The sequence below is a fragment of the Lissotriton vulgaris genome, chromosome 1_2 (genome assembly GCF_964263255.1).
Source record: "Lissotriton vulgaris chromosome 1_2, aLisVul1.2, whole genome shotgun sequence".
NCBI lineage: Eukaryota > Metazoa > Chordata > Amphibia > Caudata > Salamandridae > Lissotriton > Lissotriton vulgaris.
The window spans coordinates 362,430,405-362,450,818 of NC_141686.1; the positions used below are offsets into that span (position 1 = coordinate 362,430,405).

Sequence of the window (20,414 nt, forward strand, 5' to 3'; positions counted from 1 at the left end):
GCGTCTCAGTCGAAAAGCGAGGTCTTGAGCAGTCCCCTGCAGAGCGTTTTCATCAATTCAGCATCTCAAGCTGTCGTTTCCAAGCGCGTTTAAAAATGCTGTAGAGCTTACGATATTGAAAAACCAGGGAGAAATCCTGGATATAACCAAGAATTATAGGGCAATACCTCTGCTCCCTTAACCTGCAAAAACTATTGGTCAGAGAACTGTCTTCAAGAGGTTCCAGGCTTTATAACTACACCAGCTCTCAGATGATTCTTATCAATGGAATGTCCGCCTCACAACTCCAGGTTCAAAATATGATGCAATTTGATGATTACTTCATGAGGTTGAATCAACTAAAACTGAATATTGATAAAACTGAGATTGTAATTCTAAAGGATAAGACCAATCTTTAGAACCAACTTTTCTCTCCAACAAAAATGTGATTGTTACCGGAGCCTAAACCCACAGCTAAAAGCATCTGGGTGATAATCGATATCAATCTTAGCAAGAACCAGCTGCTGGAGCAGTAGGATCTAAATACAGATTTATACTGAAACTACTTAAGAGAATAACCCCACTCCTCCCACTTAAGGCAAGAAAAGCAATAGTGGTGGCCGCAGTCCTATCTAGATCGCAGTATGCCAACCGAGTATATGTAAGAATGCCCAGTATCACCATTCATAGACTACAAGTTATTCACTGCGATGCAGCTTGTTTACTACATCATCTTCAGAGGTGGGCACACGCCACACCTATATTGAAATAACAAATCCACTCTAAGACCCTCTGCCTCAGCCCTAAAGGGTCGAGAGGTCTAGCCCCTCACTTCATTGCAAACCAGGCGGAAATACATAAACCCGTACAAAACCAGAGATCACCTCACTTGAATTTACTTTCTATTCCAAAATTACAGAGGATCAGATCAGGTGGACGCAGCTTTGGTACAAGCTCCTTCCATTCGGATCTCTCTCCCGGTTAAATCCATTTGAATCTAACTTCAAGTGTTTTCCCCGAAAACTGACAACTCACAAACCTATTCTTCCCTGGTCTGATTAGTTGTCTCCTCTTTTATGTGTTTCTGATTCAGTTCCAAGAAACCCCAGGTTGAACATGCTCTCTAAATATGTAATGACATGACACGCGTTTTGTAGATCCTGTAGAGGTTTGGTGTGTTGGCGCGTGCTTCAGTCACTGACCTGAATATTGCAAAAGAGAGCTGTACAGTGCAAGTGAGGATGTTAGCGCAGCCTTGTCTGCCAGGATATTATAAACCTTCGATTGCTGCAAGGCTGTTATAGTGTCCAGTTTTTGTGGTAGCACAGTGTACAATTTGAGCAGACCAAGGAACAGACATAGTGTTAGAAACATTTCAAATCCGTGCCTTTCATAATATATGAACTATGTTGCGGGTATTGTGACATTTTAATGATTCATTTTTTTCTGGTTTTAGAAATGAGCGATGTTCTCTGATCACACTGGGGTTGGTGAGACAGGAAGGAGGATTTTGACCTAACTGTCCTGTGATAACGTGTTGTCTTTTCTCTTTTCCTCTCCTCTGCAGACATTGAGACTTGAACATCAATTTACCGGAATGGGGAGAAGACGGGCTCCAGGAAAGAAAGTGACAGCGCAGTGTTCACATGAATCCGTAAGAGCCACAGTCCCATCTTATACTCTTCATGACGTCTCAGCTTCAAGATCCCGAAATGATGCTCAGAGGGACCAGGACCTGGAACCGCTTTCGGAGAACCTGCCGCACATTATCCTTCTATCCATGCTGGAGGAGTTGGAAGCCAAACTGGATAACTTGCTGAATACTGTGGAGGGCGTACCTTCTAGAGTCGCTGGGCTGATTAAGAATATCTGGATAGAAAAGGATCAAGGTTACCTAGATAATGGTACGGTGTCTTTGGAGATGGTCTGTCCGGTGAGCATTAGAGATTGTGCTGTTAGCCGGTCTCCTGCAACACCTCAACTGGACAGGCCAGTGGAACCGAGCTTGTGTCTTCAGACAGTGTTTCCTGATGGGCATGCACCAAAGCAGGAGTGTACTCTCTCTTCTCCGACCAATTTTCAAGGGTGTCCAGAGGAGCCAAACCTTTGTCTACAGCCAGTGTTTCCAGATCGACGTTACCCACGGGAGGACCAGTGCTTGCAACCTGGGTTTCCAGATTTACACGGGTCGAAGCGAGACCAGTGCTTGCAATCTGGTTTTCCAGATGTACACGAGTCGCAGCAGGACCAGCGCATGCAGCCTGGTTTTCCAGATGTACACAATTCGAAGCGAGACCAGCGCATGCAGCCTGGGTTTCCAGATGTACACGAGTTGCAGCAGGAAGAGTGCATGCAGCCTGGGTTTCCAAATGTACACGAGTCGCAGCGAGACCAGTGCATGCAACCTGGGTTTCCAGATGGAAATGGACAACAGCAGGATTGTACTCTATCCAGATGCTCTCAGATGGATCCTCCAGGCAGATCACTGGAGGCAAACCTGTGTCTTCACTCAGAATTTGTTGTTGGCCAGGCACCAGAGGAAGACCAGAGCGTACAGTCAGCGTTCGCAGAAGAGAGGGAGCCAGATGAGCCCCCGAATCAAGAACCCTCCTCATTGTCTAGTAAAAGCTGGGACCAGCAACAGAACCTCTGCCCACACCCACTCTTTCCTGAAGGACACAAACCACAGCAAAACCAATGTATACAACCCACGCTACCAGATGGGAATGGACCTGATGATCCCTTGAAGGAAGAACTGATGTGTTTTGATTTCCAAGATCCCCTGGAGAACCGCAGCCTACAACCCGTGTCATCTGATGGGATGTCATCAGACGAACACTTAGAGTCTGGGCTGTTGTCCTTTCATGAGTTGGGGTCACAACAAACCCAGTGCCTACAGCAACACCTATGCTTGAAGCAGGAACTTCCTTATGTGCAGGATCCAAACGTGAACTACGAGCTAGAAACAATGTGCCCTGAAATACAGGAACCAGAGCAGAAAGACAAGCTAGAACAGACCTGTGCAGATGCACCGGGGTCAGATCAGAGCAACACGGTGGAACCGCTGCACACTGCGGCACAGGACCGAGAGAGAGAATCAGTGCTTCCTGAAGCACAAACAACAGATCAGAACACAGTGGAACTTCTACACCCAGAGGAGCAGGATTCAAATCAGAACTACAAGCTAGAACCAGCCTGTGCTGATGCAGAGGGCTCAGATCAGAGCTACATACTCGAACCACTGCACCCTGAATCACAGCATCAACATCAGAACTGCAAGGCAGAACTGCTCTGTCCTGAAGAGAGGGGTCAGCCTGTGCCCCCATCATACCTAGAACTGGACACAATTACTGCAGATGAAGACGTCCCCTCAGACTCGATGGAGACAGGACCAACACAGTCCCATTTATTGATGTCCAAAGCCACCCCAGGTATGTGTTTCGCTATACATGGACACGCGGAGGGCATACTAACGCATGTAACCTCTTGAGAATGCATATTAGCAGAAAGTCTCCGAGGGGATCATTTGGGTTTGGGTGGAACCCACTGAGCGATACTGACCCCAGAGTACACTGGGTGCAGATGTGTCGCTGCATTCTTCTCTGCTTCCACACAGGACTGCATCCTTCCTGTGCAGTAGCAGGCCTGGTAATGGGACTCTGCATGAGACGAATAGGCCAGTAGCTCTCGTCCTTCCTTGTCCGTCCCTATTCAAGGCTGAGGAACTGGAAATAGAGCTATTCATGGGAGGAATTACTGGGCAGAATCACACGTAATAGTCGGATACAAGTGATGTGGTGTTCATTGAGAATAGCAGACATGCGCAGTCTAGAGAGGGAACTGTGTTTCCAGTTGCACAGTTACATTGGGTAAGACGCAGTCGTCTCCAGTTCCTGGTATAAAAATCCTAGTCTGTATTCGGCCTCAACAGCAGGGTTGACTAGGGATGTTCTTGCCACTGCAGGGTTCTCCAAGAGTGCACACGGCCTTGTTGTGAAAGACAGATACACTACGTGATTCGTTGTATGTGACTTGTGAGTTCACCCACCCGAATTCTAGCTCAGTCCCAAGTGTGCTATTAATGGTTTTAAGGGAAGATAAAAGAAGCCATGATCTCCCTACAGCAGCATCCTGCCTTTAGTAAACTCTTTAACTATGTAAAATGTCATCGCATCATCAAACGTAACATGCTGAGTTAGGGTTTGCACACCCGTAGTGCAAATTATGGATTGTGGTTCTAACTATAAATTGCATATTGCAGTGGTTTGTTCAGTTTTAAGTTTTAACTATAAATGCACTTTACCCTTGTGTTATAACAAAACCAACTATAATTTCACTTTAACCTTATTCAGTGGAAATATTTTAGGGATAAAGTATCTCCGGCCACACATGATAAGGATATTGCATGTCAGCGAGGAGTTCCATAACTATATAGAGGAACGAGGACGAAGGCAGAGTTACTTTATAAGGTTATTGGACTCCGAGGTGACTTGCAGTAATCTTATAAGGTGCGCCAGGTGGTACTTTATCTCATACTAGCAGCCTTCCCGACATTGTCCGGGTATGAAATAGAATGTGTGCAATGTGTGTAATAGGCAAGGGAAATTTATTTTAAAATCTTGCGGTAGATAACATTTTTAGCATGAAGTGTCACAATAGTTAGGCATGTGTGTGCAGATACTGTGAGTACCTCTGAGTAAGAAGTATTAGCAGATGTCTCTAGTGTGTATGTACTCCACTTCCATAGGTAAGCGTGTGTGAAAGTGCATTCAGTTGTAAATTTTGTGTCCCCGCAGGCCTGCTGAATCGCGTCATCCCCCGCTTGAGGCCCGGCTCCAGTTTTGTTTGATGTTAGGCTTGTGGTGTAAAGTCATTGATGCAGAGAGTTGAGTGGGTGACAGCGCGCGCTAGAGACCCTGCGCGTGTGGGAAAGTGCAGTCGGTTTAACAGTTAGTGTCCCAGCAGGCGCGCTTCGTCTCGTCATACGCGCATGGGCGTATGGATATGGATAATACATGTTCACACCATCACCTTTCCCACAAACCACTTAAAACCTTGTAGGGTAGCTCTTTCATATGAAAGAGCAAACATGTTTGCAAACAATAAAAATAAAGCCTCTAGTGCAAAATTAAAGGCATCAAAAACCTGTGGGATATTTTTTGGTATATTTTTTCCCACAAATATTAGAAACCGTTTAATACAAGTCATTAAAAAAAAGCTGCAGTACCTCAGAAAATGTAGATAGAGATCGGAATTCAGAGCATGGGGAGGGGTGACTCTTCCATCTGAGCAAGGCCGTGCCTGGCAAGTGAATGATGGCTCCACCCCCCCACTGGGCGTCTGATAGGAGACCCCCGCATTCTGAAAGAGCAGGATGTCGTCTCGTAAACCAAGTGCGCCCTGACCCCACCAAACTGGTTCTGACTGGATTTAGTGATTTGTGGCTTTAGAGAACAAATACTATTTTGGTATAAAACGCTGCGCTGGAACCTTGTCCAGGTGTGTTCCTTCTGGATGTCAATATGAAACTCTGTCCGAGTGAACAGAGGAAAGGACTTTTGAAACTTTCACCAAGCTTGCTGAAGAAACTACCCGAGGGCCTGAATCAAGAGAGCCTCCTACCGAAGTCTCAGGAACATTAGACTTCACCCCATCAGCCGTCGGAATTCCAGTGTGAGGAATTCTGCTTGCAGGTGAGGCCTCCGTCGAGCCTCTAGTTCTACTGTGAGGAACGCGGACTGGGAACCTTTGCTGAATCTGTGTGACCGCTGCAGCTAAGAGAGAGCTGTCGCAGCTGAGAGTTTGCCTGAATTTGAACCTCCGGAACCTTCGATGAATCTGTGTGGGCCGCTGCAGCTAAGAGAGAACTGTAGTCGCTGAGTGCCCACCATTGTGCCAGCCTGGTTGAGACCATCCTTCATCCTGTGGGCCGCCGCAGCTAAGAGGGAGCTGCTTCCGCTGAGTGCTCGCACCTTTGCCAACTTTGCATCATTGTGTTTCGTCCTGTGGTCTGCCGCTGCGAAGAGCGAGCTGCTGCCGCTGAGTGCCCGCATTTTTGCCAACTTTGCATCATTGGGATCTGTCCTGTGGGCCACCGCAGCTAAGAGAAAGCTGCTGCCGCTGAGTGCCCCCACTTTTGCTAACTTTGCATCATTGGGATCTGTCCTGTGGGCCACCGCAGCTAACAGAGAGCTGCTGCCGCTGAGCACCCGCACCTTTGTAGTATCGGGTTCCAAAGGCCTACATGCTCCGTAGATAACCCACTTACTCTGAAAGAACTATTGGCACGGAAACTGAAAAGTACAAAGAACAAGTTTATTAAGACCCCATGGGGTGGTGGTACATTCCTACAGCACCCTTCGGCAATGCAAGAAGTATCACACCGAACGTTGGTGTGATCCGGTCTTTTATATGATTTTACAGGTAATAAAAAGATAGGCGGTACAAAATTACAGAGCTTTATGTACATATATGGTCATTTTTGGAACACAGCCAACTCATGGGAGGGGTTACAACCCCACTGGTCAGTTTGGCGGCACATTCCTGAGGGGTGACTGGTCAGTTGGAACTGCGCATGAGCGGGCTTGACCGTGGCTAAAAATAGCCTGTTGCTGGGCAGAGTCGAGTGGTCAGTTGCACGGACAACGGACTAAAGGGCATGCTGACCACGAGGCCGCTCATTCTCTAAAATGGCCGCCGCAATTCACAAAATGGCGTTTCCAAGTATAGTCAAGTTAAGGGGGAAAAACGTGTAGCACAGCTAAGCGCTAACTCAGCCATCGTCAAATTACGACAGACGACCCTTTTAGCGTTTAGGTGAAGCTACCTCATAGTGGACATAATCAGGATGTTCATCTTCAATATCAATTAGCATTATTTGGGCTACTTCTTTATGAAGCATCAGTTTGTTTTGAGTAAGAGCTCGTCGTGATGGTATACAAGCCGATAAACACATGGAACATAAAGCTGGGCCACATTGTATACATAAAGTCAAGTCAAGTCAAGTCAAAGAATTTATATAGCGCACTACATACCCAGAGGGTCTCAAGGCGCTTAGGGAGGGGAGGAGGATTACTTGTCGAATATCCATGTTTTTTTATTTTTTTTTTATTTTTATTTTTGGTGCAAAATAAAGATAGTATTTACATCTTCATCCATCGCGTTTTCATACATTAATTACTAGGTGAACGAGGTAATACAATATACAGAAATGATGAAACGTATATCATCCACATTAGTGTCAAAGCATTTCAGGCCTCATCGGCGACGTGATGAATAGGGATATATATGTGTCGTAGAAATACAGTTTGCAATTTTGTGTTTTGTTGGCTACTATTCGTCTGAGTCTTGCCTTTTTTTGTCCTTGCAACAAACATAAAACTGTAAAAACAGCACACTTAGTCCGGCACGTACATGAAGTAGTAGCTTTCGGCACTCGTAGCACAGTCCATCTGTAAAGAGAGCAATTAATCGTATCAAAGCCCCCCAATTCCCACACCCTCCCTTACCACCTCCTGAAAGTAGGTCCCACCCAATTCCGTTGCACACACCCTACATACATATGTACTCCCAATCAATGCTCCTCGTCACTCTCAGATCCTTCGAGGTCATCCTCATCCAGTGGTTCACAGATATCCCCTCTATAGGAGTTCCAGGGTTTACACACCCCATTCCATTTACGTGGATTACCTCTCAATTTGTACACCGCCCTTTCAGTCAACATAAGCATGTCCATGTTGCGGAGCCATTGGGACAGTGTGGGGAGATCAGCCGACCCCCACCTCTGAGCTATGTCCCGTTTCGCTGTTACCATCCCCACTGTGACCCAGGTCCTTGCGTAAAAGGTGAGGTCAGTCGGCTCCCAGATGTTCAGCAGGCAGAGCCGTGAGTCTAGAGTGAGGGTGGTGTGAAGTGCCTGAGCCATTGTGCGCACTACCCGTTGCCAGTAACCGACAATCAGCGGACATTCCCACACCGTGTGTATGAAGGTCCCTTCTGCTCCGCAGCCCCTAAGGCAGTACGGATGATCAGCCCTGTGCAGTTTATGAAGCATCGTGCGGGTGTAGTAGATTCTATGTAGGATTTTTAGCTGCACTAGGCGAAATTTGGAAGATATGCCTGCTTCACGTGGGGATGCCATGGCTGCGTTCCAATCAGTTTCGTCCAGGTCACCCACCTCCACCATCCATTTGTCCTTCAGTTTCCCCAGTGGATCAGGCATATTGTTAACCAATTTGCGGTATGTTAGCGATGTCGCCCCTTCTTGCATGTAGTCAGTAAGTAGACGGTCCTCCAGAGGGGAGGATTCGGGCGGGGATGTGTCGGGCGGGATCGCTGCTTGCAGCGCGTGTCGGACCTGGATGTATCTGTAGAGCTCTGTGTTCCCCAACTCGTATTGTTCTTGCAGAGAGGCAAAGGAGATCACTCCTCCCCTCGTCCACATGTCCCCCACCGTGGAGATGCCGATGTTGTCCCACTGCGTGAAGCCCTTAGAGCGCCGCAAATGGCCCAACGCCTTCGCGTCCCATAGGGGCGTAAGTTTCGTAATGATGCCATCCCACTTCAACTTTGCCTGTGCCTTGTACCATATGCGAACTGTGTGTTTCGTAGGCCCATTGAGTTTTGCCGCCACTCCACGGTGGTACAGTGGGGCCAGTAAACTGTTCGCACCCAGTTGTGCCCTGTCTGCCTTGAACGCTGGGTCGTCCTGTGGGGCATGTATCCACTGGTTAAGGATTTTGAGCTGAGCCGCCCAATAGTACAGCTGTACGTTTGGGAGTGCGATTCCCCCGTCGTACCACCCCCTGTTTAATTTGGCGTGAGAAATGCGGGCTGGCTGGTTGCCCCATAACAGGCCCGAGATCTGTGCCGTTATTTTCTGGAGGAAGCTATCTGGCACCAAATACGGGGCGTTTTCCAGCACATATAGGAAACGTGGCAGAGCCATCATTTTAAATAGCGCTGCCCGGCCAAGTAGCGTTAGGGGGAGGTCCTTCCAATGGCGCACGTCCCCTCGGAGCCGGGCCAAGGGAGGTTGTAAGTTCAATCGTGCGAAGTCCGCCTCATCCCGGGTGATATGAATCCCCAGGTATTTGAACGACGTATGCGCCAGTTCTAGTGGACAGGAGTCCGGGAGAGGCGGGAGCGGCCCCCGCAGTTCAAAAATGATGGATTTGGCCCAGTTAATGGTGTAGCCCGAGATTCGCCCATGAGCTGTACAGAGAGCCAGGAGGTTAGGGAGACTCTCTTCCAGGTCCGTAAGATAGATCAGCATGTCATCTGCGTAGAGGGATACTCTGTCCTCCCATAACGGGGTCCATTGTATTCCTTTCAGGAGTTGGGTGGTACGTATCGTAACCGCCAGCGGTTCTAAAACTAATGCGAAGAGCAGGGGCGAAAGCGGGCAGCCCTGTCGTGTACCTCTGCCTAGGCAGAAGGTCCTCGAAATGTGGCCATTGGCCGTCACCTTCGCTACGGGGTCTCTGTACAGCATGCGTATCCATGAAAGGAATACCGGGCCAAAACCCATACGTGCAAGCACTGCAAAAAGATAGCTCCATTCCACCATGTCGAACGCCATCTTGGCGTCCAAGGAGAGGATGGCAGCCGGTTCCTGCAGTAGTGGAACTCGCGCCAGTACTCCATGTACCCTGCGGAGATTTAAAGCAGTGCTACGATGTGGCATGAATCCGGATTGGTCCGGGTGGATCAGGTGGGACAGACTCGGTAAGATCCTGTTCGCCAACACCTTAGCAATAATTTTGGCCTCCGGGTTCAAAAGGGAGATCGGTCTATATGACGAGCATTCGTTGGGGGGCTTACCAGGTTTCGGTATCGCCACAATAGTTGCCATCCGTTGATCTGGCGGCAGTGTACCCTGCATTCTAGATTCCTCGTACATATTGAGTAGGGGTGTGCTTAGGGATTCGGCCATGATTTTCAACCATTCAATGGGGATCCCGTTAGGGCCCATCGCCTTGCCCGGATGGAGGGCGCCTATAGCCAGCTGGATCTCCTCCACCGTAAGAGGCGCGTCTATGTCCTTGGATATCTCTGGTGTCAGCTCTGGCAAGGGAACGTGCGCAAGAGCAGTCTGGACCTCACCCTCCCTCACCACTATCTCTGGGTTATAAACTGTGGTGAAATAATCGGCGAGGACTTCCACTATCTCGTCGGGGCGGGTGTGGTTGTTGCCATGTGAGTCCGTAAGTTGTAGGATATTCTTCCCCCCCCCCCCCCCTGTCTCTTGTCCAACCACGCCAGCAACTTACTGGCCTTGTCCCCAATGTCATATACCCTGTGCTGTGTAGCCGCAGTGTCCGACATCGTGATCTTGCGCATGTGGTCTGTAAGGCGGTGCTGGTGGACCTGGAGTTCATGGAGCGTGTCCTCTGAGGGGTTAGCCATATGGGCTGTGTTGGCCCTCTCGAGGCCTAACTCTATATCTAGGGCCTCTTGCCTGTGCGCCTTTTTGTGATTCGCGATCACAGCTATGGCCTGACCCCTGAACACTGTCTTGTATGCCTCCCACAATATAGAGGGGGAGTCCACCGAAGACTGGTTTTCCTCGAAATATAGCCGTGTTGCCCTCTTCAGGTCCTTATTAATCCGAGGCACTTTGAGATAGCCAGGGAAAATCGGAAATAATCTGTGTCGTGTCATGGTCGTAGTGGTGAGTGTCAAAGTGAGTGGCGAGTGATCGGAGACCCCCCGTGGCTGTATATCCGTTTCCGCTACTGTAAGGTGACCATTGATCAAAGTAAAAAAGTAATCTATCCTAGACAGACTATTGTGCGTGGCCGAGTAGTATGTGTATTGTTGCTGAGTAGGGTGTAGAGCGCGCCATATGTCCACCAACCCCTGTGCAGTCAGGAATGTCTGGAGCCTGTTGGGCCCTTCTGCGTGCGTACGTGGGGGAAAACGGTCCACGGTGTTTGTAAGTGTCATGTTGAAGTCCCCACCTATGAGCAGTTCCCCATCAGGGAGGGTCAGCAAGAATTTGCCCAGATCCGGTAAGGCCTCAGAGTGTAGGGCTGGTGGTATGTAGACAGAGACTATGTTGAAAAGCCTCCCCTCCCACTGGCCATGAACCGCCGCGAATCTGCCATGGTCATCCGTTGCAGTAGATTTGACAATAAATTTGGATGATTTTTTCTGCAGGATGCCAGTGCCACGGGACCCCGAAGTGAACTCAGCATGCACTATCATATGATAGCCTCTCCTATCTAGGGCCTTCGTGGCCGCTCCCGTCAAGTGTGTCTCCTGTAGGAGAATGAGAGCCGGCCCCCGTCTCCTTATCCCCTGCAACACCAGCCCTCGCTTAATCTTATCCCCTAGGCCCCTCACGTTCCAGGACATGACAATCAGCGGGTTCTTCGTGGTTGGACTATCCGTTGCAGCCATAGTGAGACTCCCAATCAGACCTCCCTGTGCCGAATATCCATGTTTTAAGTTGCTTTCTGAATGCTAGGTGGTTCTGGGTAAGGCGAAGGTAAGTGGGGAGTGAGTTCCAAGTTTTAGCTGCCAGGTATGAGAAGGATCTTCCTCCCATGGTGGTCTTGTTGATGCGGGGTACAGTGGCGAGGGCTTGGCTGGAAGAACGTAGTTGGCGGGAGGGGGTGTAGAAGGACAGTCGTGAGATGAGGCATTCTGGTCCGATGTCGTAGAGTGATTTGTGTGCGTGGGTCAGCAGTCGGAAAGTGATCCTCTTATCGACAGGCAGCCAGTGGAGGTCTTTCAGGTGGCCAGAGATGTGTTCGTTACGCGGGATGTCTAATATGATCCTGGCTGAGGCGTTTTGGATTCGTTGGAGTTTCTTCTGGATTTTAGCGGTAGTACCTGCGTAGAGGGTGTTTCCGTAGTCCAGTCGGCTCGTGACCAGAGCATGGGTGACTGTTTTTCTGGTTTCGGTGGGGATCCAGCGAAATGGTTTTTTGAGCATGCGAAGAATGTTGAAGCAGGATGAGGATACGGCGCTGACTTGTCTGTTCATTGAAAGTGAAGAATCCAGGATAACGCCTAGGTTCCGTGCGTGGTCTGTCGGGATGGGTGCTTTTCCAAGGGCTTCTGGCCACCAAGAGTCGTCCCATGCAGAGGGAGATGTACCTAAGATGAGGACTTCTGTTTTATCTGAGTTCAGTTTCAGACGGCTGTGTTTCATCAATTCGGCAACTTCTTTCATTCCTTCGTGTAGGTTGGTTTTGGCGGTGCTGGGGTCATTGGTGAGAGAAAGGATCAGTTGAGTGTCATCCGCGTAGGAGATGATGTTGAGATTGTGTTGGCGAGCGATGGCCGCAAGGGGGCTCATGTATACGTTGAAGAGGGTGGGACTGAGTGAGGATCCTTGTGGTACGCCGCAGATGACTTCAGTGGCCTCGGACTTGAATGGTGGAAGGCGGACTCTCTGGGTTCTTCCGGTGAGGAACGAGGTGATCCATTCAAGTGCTTTTCCTTGTATTCCGATGTTTCTGAGGCGTTGATACATAAAATCGTTAGCAGTTTCCAACCCCAAGTGGTAAGCATTGACCAGAACCACCCTGAAAGAGTCCAAGTTCCATTGTCCGGGTGTATTTCAGCTGCTATTTTGTGCAATTTAGAAATGGCATCATAAACGGATGGTGAATTATCAGGTACATATACACAGCAGCTACTTCCGATGATTCTACATGCCCCCCCCCCCCGATCAGCTAGAACCACATCTAGAACCATTCTGCTCTGAAGTGTAACAATCCTAGAAATCTGAAGTTCTTCGGTAATATTTCCTAATGCAATAGCAGTATCATTGGCTACAGCCTCAACAACACGGGTCAGTCGTCGTATACCTACTATTCAAAGCAGCCCCCACAAAGGAGAACAGTCCCAAATTAAAGTCCACATATTGCTGTAGTGCGGTATCCGTCTGGTCGATATCGTCCAGAACAACAGTACGTTTAACACGAAATCGTGATAAAGTACATAGTCATTATGATACATTGGTGGGGCAATGAATACAGGGGGCAATACAAAGGATACATAGCAAGTGCCTAACCATCCCAACGGAAGCTGATGATAGCCCTTGGTTCCACAAATAAAATAAGTATTACGAGACGCCACAAACGATATGCCATTCGGGCTGTCAAACGTAAGTGTAGTGTTGCATTCACTTTTTCCAACCGGGATTGTACCTTTATTACGTATGCACAAATCAGCTTTAGTTGCAATAACATTAATAACATGTGAACTGGATACATTAATGTTCCTTTGGTTGCTGTAAATACGGGGTGCAGATACATTGTCGGGCGGTATTCTTCCCATTCAAATCGAGTACCCTCAGCTCGTGGGTACCCATCCCGGTCATGGTAGCAAATTTTATTCAAACGGAAAAGCACCCCCCCTTTCGTTGGCCATCGCAAAGTGAATAGAAGAGTGTACCAGGCATTGCAGGACCCATTATGTGAAAACGGGAGTGGAATGAGTGGAGTGCCCCCTTTCTTCTGATGACCAGGCACCATCCCACACACCCAACAATTGGAAATATTTGTCATGTTATGTGTATGATGCAGGATCTGAATAAAGCTATTGTTCAAATAGGTCTGCCGGTGCCGTTCTTCATGGTAGGGCAAGGTGAAGTGAAAATGTTCAGATGGAGCCGGGGTAGTCGGCAGCAAATGTTCACGTGCAGGCACCACGAGTTCAACTACCCAAGCTATCACTGCTATTACCACAATTGTCAAGACAAAAAGGATGGCACCAAGTATTCTTTTGTCTCGTGATGCAGAAGACGCCATAGTTCAAAGAGTTCTCAATGTCTCAAATAGTTCAAAAAGTTCACAAAGTCTCAAATGTACATATATATATATATATATATATACCTAAAAAAGAAAAATACGGTGCTGAGCTCCGAGGTAGCCGTTGTTTTCTTCTCCGGGGTCAAGACGGGTGTCGCTACTCTTGGCAGAACTGATCCCCCCCCCCCCCCTTGAGATTCCCGGTTTCCGTTTCACAAACCCCAGAGCGGTAACCAACCAGTCTCGAAAACCCCCCCAAAAAAAAAATTCTTCTCCTTATCTTGGCCGCAGATCGTAACGCTGTCGTCCAGAAACAGTGTGGTCCGGGAAGGCTCCCTCGACTTCGGCCGATGTCACAGCTGGGCTCTTTTCTTTATCCAGAATCTCCTTGTAGTCGGTCAGCACGGCAGGATTCACCAGGTCCGGAGAGACACACCGGCCATGAGTTGAGTGTATCCACCGCTTTCTGTTGGTCACTCGTACAGCTGTTCGAGTAGCCAAGAGGACCTGCTCGGGCCACGCCACCTTGGTTCCAAGCTGTTCGCCCTCTCAAACGATCTGACCATAACGAAATCCCCAGGACGGAGATTATGAGCCTCTCCAGTAGAATTGTCAGGGAGCGCTTCTCGAACCTGTTGATGAATAGAAAGCCTTTCGTGTCTGTGTTCAAAGCGCCGGGATGCCCCTGGGTAACTGCGCGCGTTACAAATTTTATATAATAATAATAATAATAATCATTTGTTAATCGTGCCAAATAGTCATTCATCATTATACAAGGCACATCATGTATCAATCGCGGCTTAGGCACTCCCCATATATTCATAGGCCTACCAAACACCACTTCATACGGTGTGAGGCCAGTTCGAGAGTGGGGCACTGACCTGAGAGAGAGCAATTCTAACGGTAAAGCATCCGGCCACTTCAATGACGTAGATGCTACAATCTTAGCCAGTTTTAGTTTCAAGGTGGCATTGTACCGTTCGACAAGACCTGCTGACTGAGGGTGGAACACAGCATGAAACTTCTGGTGGATCCCCAACCCCTTCAGTACATACTCCACAATTTTCCCAACGAAATGAGGCCCATTATCGCTCCACAAAAATTTGCAAACTCCAAAGCGAGGAAAGTACTCCTTGAGCACCACCTTAGCTGTTGTTAAAGCTGTATTATCTTTCGTGGGGAAGGCCTCAACCCATTTGCTAAAAGCGCACACCACCACTAGGACATACTTAAGGTTATTGCAGCGCTCAAGCTGGATGTAATCCATTTGGAGTACCTCAAATGGTGCAGATGGTGGAACGAACCCTCCTTTCGGAGTATGGGTTCCTTTCGCAGGATTGTGCTGTAAACATATCAGACAGGTCTGCACTACTCTCTTGGCTGTATTGGTGATCTCGGGATGCTCCCAAACTCGTGATAACAATCGAGTGATCGCAAGAGCTCCCACATGTGCTAATCCGTGTGTCATCTGAACCATCGCTTGCAAGTAAGCTGCAGGCAATTTCCATTTCTCCATGTCTTTGCTTCTCCAACAGCCCTCATCATCCAGCACCCCATCTACTGCCCATGCCGCAAGTTCTGCTTCAGTCGCTGATTTTTGGATATCTAGTATCTCCGCTCTAGCATCGTACCATCGCTCAGCTTGTGATTTTGTACATACATGGGGGAGTCAGTTCGAGACATAGCTGTTTGTCTCGCTATGCTGTCTGCAAAAGCATTCCCTTGACCCACTTTATCAGTGATCTTTTTATGGGCACTACATTTAATAATCGCTACTTTCTTTGGACAAAGCAACGCGTTTAGGAGATCACGCACCAATTCTCCGTGCATAATGTGTACTCCATGAGAAGTTAAAAACCCACGTTCTCTCCAGAGTAGCCCGAAGTCATGTGCTACTCCGAAGGCGTACCGGCTGTCTGTGTATATGTTCACACATAGGCCAGCACTCAATTCGCAGGCTCTCGTCAAAGCTATCAGCTCTGCTGCCTGAGCCGATTTTTGTGGTATTCGTGCTGTTTCTACCACTGTCTTAAGGGTCGTGATCGCATATGCTGCGGAAGTCGTGCCATCTGGCAGCCTCAAACACGATCCATCAACCCACAGCTCCCCATCCACATCTGGAAGTGGCATATCCTGTAAGTCGACACGACCCTTTGTCTGTTCCTCGGTCAGGAAAACACAGTCATGATGTTTTTCTTCCTGACCCTCCTCAACCGGATAGGGCGATAAAGTGGCAGGGTTCAGGGTAGCGCATCTTTTCAGTGTGATATGTGGCGCCAGAAGTGTAAGCTCATATCCTGTCAAACGTGCACTCGTGAGATACTGGGTTTTCGTCTGATTCAACAGGGCATCAACTGCATGGGGAACTAACACCAACAATTTGTGCGATAAAACTATTCCCTCACTCTGTCGTATAGCTACCGCTGTTGCTGCAACTGCTCGAAAACACCCAGGTAACCCTCGTGCTACAGAGCCAGGAACCGCCGAAAAGTATGCGCATGGCCTTTGTTTGTCCCCGTGTGCTTGCACTAACACTGATAACGCGCACCCATCTTTCTCGTGTACGTACAATGTGAAAATCTTTGAATAGTCTGGTGTACCTAACACAGGTGCAGAGCAAAGGGCCTGTCTCAATTGTTCGAAAGCATTTTGACATTCATCTGTCCATTCAAGGGGCATAGGTGTAGTTTTGGACAGCAACGCCAACAACGGTTTGATAATATGTGAAAACCCCATGATCCACTGTCTACAAAAGGACGTTAATCCTAGGAAGGCACGTACATCTCTCTGTGTGCGGGGGACTGGTGTATCTAAAATCGCCTGAATTCGATCTGATGTTAATGCACGCCCCTCCTTAGACAAAAGATGACCGAGGTAGGTCACCTTGGGTCTACAATATTGGAGCTTTTTCTTCGAAACTTTATGATTGTTCTGAGCCAAAAAGGAAAGTAAAGCAAGCGTACTCTCCTCGCATTGAGCATAAGTGTCAGCAGCTAACAAAAGATCATCGACATACTGAATAAGGGCAACTCCAGATTGCAATTGAAAAGAATCAAGCTGTCTCTTCAGAGCCTGGCTGTAGATACTCGGACTCTCAGTGTAACCTTGAGGAACACGACAAAATCGATACGATTCATTATTTAACGTAAAACCAAATAAGTATCTGCTATCGGGATGGATGGGAATGGAAAAGAACGCATTTTTCAAGTCGATGACACTAAAGGTCATCGCCGTTGGGGGGACCAATGTAAGCAATGTCGTGATATCAGACACCACCGGATATTGAGGAATGACAATTTTGTTAATTTCTCTCAAATCAATAATAAATCGATAGACCTTGTCGTCAGTATCTTTCTTAAGGATTGGTAGAATAGGGCTATTGCAAACATTATAGGGGACTTCCTCCACTACCCCGGCAATGATCAAATCTTGAACAATGTGTGTCAGAGCAATTTCACCTTCCCTGGAGATCTTTTACTGTGGTACACGTGGCAAAAGCACTCCCTCCTTTACAGTAATGCGAATAGGTGGAATAAGCATCTGTCCCACATCCGTATCTGAGGTTGCCCATAACGTGTGAGGGAGAGAAGCTAATGCTTCACATTCTTGTATAGTACAAAACCTGTCGGAATCGGGATAATTATCATTCAAAATGACTCGCACTCCCTCCGGAGCGCACCGTATCGTTGCTCGAAAATATTTGAGCAAATCAATGCCCAGAATATTATCCGGGGTATAAGGTGACAGTAAAAATTGACCAAAACTGAAAAATTTATCAAGACAAAGTGCAAGAGGCTTCGATAATGGGCTAGGAGTGGGTGTGCCATCAAACCCTATACATGTTATCATGTTGCCAGACAGGGGAGCCCTCGGAACCAAGTTTTTAGACAAAGCGCAACGAGTAGCTCCTGTGTCGACTAGAAACTGATCAGTAGAACCCAAAATGCCCGCTGATACATATGGACCACTCTGATCTACTGGCACTTCAACTGATTCCGTACCCCATCCTACGCAATCCTATGCATGAACATAATCCTGATGTTCCACATTCTCACCTTCTGATATCTGATACTGGTTCCGTCTATCAAAAGTATTACGCTCATCCTGGCCACGGCCCCTCTCTTCAACCCTACTACGATCACCTCCACTGCCTCTCGCCCCCGAATAACTTCCCCTCGACCGTCCACCTCCACGACCACGCTGGCTACGCTGCTCACGAAGTACCGGACAATCATCAGCCCAATGCCCAAACTCCTTACAATAGGCACATTGATCCTCCGCTATATCCGTACGCCCGTACGACGCATTACCCCCTCCTCGTCTGCCCCTATCATTCCCTCTAGATTGCGTTCCACGAACCTGTGCCAACATCACCTTCGTTTTCGTCTCCTTCGCTTTCTTATCTATACTTTCTTTAGCCTCCATTTCCTGTCGCTCATAATACTGAGCCATAGTTAGCAAAGATGCAGGGGTCGCCGTGGCCCAGGAACTTTCACTCGATTTTAATCTCTTTGCAATCTCCGGTAGGAGATTAGCCACGTACTTATCTACAAACAAATGCCTACCCGTGTCGTCCGTTAACGATTGACCACTGTAATCATGAAAAGCCTCTTCGAAGCGTGTAAAGAAATCTGAAACCGTTTCATCTGACTTTTGTTTGCACGAAGCTAACATGGTCCAATCTATCTTTTTAGAAGGAACAAGCGTTTTCAGTTTAGTTAAGATAGCCGCTGGAAGGTCTAAAATCAAATCACATGGCTTACATGCAGGCTCCCTGTTTAAGTCTGCTTCATTTATTTCTTTCCACGTTCCCCCAAGTATTGTTTCATCATTATTATTACGAATTAATCTCCACATGTCAGGCGGGAGAATTAACCCAAAAAACAAATCTATATCAACCAGAGTCATAACACAGGACGAAATAGCCCCTTCCACCCCTTCATAAAAGGCTGCTGGATTTTTCCGTAGATCAGGCAAAGAATTTTTATGTGCCATAACATCTGCTCTATTCCAAGGCGTATACACCCAATTGTATATAAAATACCCCTTCGCATCCTTCGACATCTTATCTTCGTCTGTACCCTCCCCCTTAGGGGGAACATACAGAGGTGCGGCTTCACGCATAGGCATAACATGCACTTTGGAACTCTTATCTGAACCCCGGAGAGAACACTCCTTAGACAGCCCAGTAGACTCCGGCCCGGACTCCTTATTCTTTTTCCGCTCGTCCCGCAATCTGGAAGTCTCATCCCGCAGCTGGATCAGTTGCTTGAAACATGTATCAACATCTGCAAGAACAAATATACCTTTATCTAAATTCTCATGATGAACCGATACAGCCTTAGGTTCTAATGTATCCGAATATTTACGGAATGCGGTAATAACTTCGTCAGCCAAACTAGACATAAAACACATCAAATCTTGCTCTGTCCAGTTACACCTCTCGGCAAGAACGTCAGACACAGTTACAAAATTTGTATTCAATTTACGGGCCCAACTACGCAAATCCGCGGCTCTTTCCGCAGATAACCTGACACTCGACTTGCTCCCTTTTCCCGACTTGTCCTGTCCGTCATCGTCCGAATCCACAGTCGGAGCCATAGGTGGAACGTACGGAGGCGGCGATCGATCTAGTAATGAAAAATCATCAATTTCATTAGTAAGGACAGGATAAAGTGGTCGACGAATAGGGAATTGACCAGTCGTTTGCAATTTACGTTCCCGTTCCTCCCTCTCTCTCTTTTCCTGAGCTTCCTTTTCCTCAAGCTGTAAAGCCTTATCTCGAGCAGCCTTGCGCTGCTCTTTGTCCGCCAAGGCAACCTCACGTTTCATTCGTTCACGCACCGCTTTCTCCCACATTCGCACACAATCAAACATGTTCTGTCTAGACCTACGTTGAAACAAACACTGCTCCACAAATTGAACCTTTCACAAATCGAACGACCCATGTAGTGGCCATTGCAATTCAGGATCGGTTTTTTGTATATTTATGCCATAATTTGCTATACATTATAGGGGGAAGGCCAAATTTTATGTACATTTCACGATTTGGAGTTCCTTCTGGGGGAGCCGGCTGTGATTCCGCTAACCTAATTGTGGTACCATTTCCAAGACAGCACATCCCTCGGAGTGTGCTTAAAACAGGCATGTTCGAAAAGTATCACGAAAGCGTGATACCGTATAAACTGGCACTTACAATACTTCACACAAATGTGCCGCTCAGAGGAAAAAAACAAAATTAGAGAAACATCTCTACATGCCTGCCTATGTGAAGTGCACTACACATATAATTCAAAGATCACAAAAGTCACAAAGTCACAAATGTTAGCTAACTCAAATCATAGACACAAGTCATAGAACTTCGGCAAGCGTCCGAGGACTACCTTACCGATCACAAATCATAGAACTTCAGTAAGCGTCCGCAGACTACCTTACCGATCACAAATCTTACCCAAATCTCAAAGGTCCAGATTCCAACTGCCAAGGTCTTTAATCGAATCAGCCAAACGGCACTTATCCAGCAACGCAGACGATCAAGAACTCAGTCGGAGACCGGCGCCACCTGGAAGGTCAGATCGGAAGGAAGGGAAGAAACACCGTGGGTGCCAAGACTCGGGTCACTCGGTGGCAGCGTACGCGTCCATGGCGAGTTTCCAAACCTTCGTCACG

General features: G+C 47.8%; 1 protein-coding gene across 1 annotated transcript in view; it reads left to right on the forward strand.

Annotated features, from left to right (window-relative positions):
- Positions 1–1,576: 1,576 nt before the first annotated feature.
- LOC147736872 (uncharacterized) overlaps positions 1,577–20,414 on the forward strand; it is a 31,742-nt gene continuing 12,904 nt past the window's right edge. Inside the window, exon 1 of the mRNA XM_086953828.1 lies at positions 1,577–3,410. Within this exon, the coding sequence (XP_086809954.1) occupies positions 1,577–3,410 (1,834 nt within the window). The remainder of the gene's footprint in view (positions 3,411–20,414) is intronic.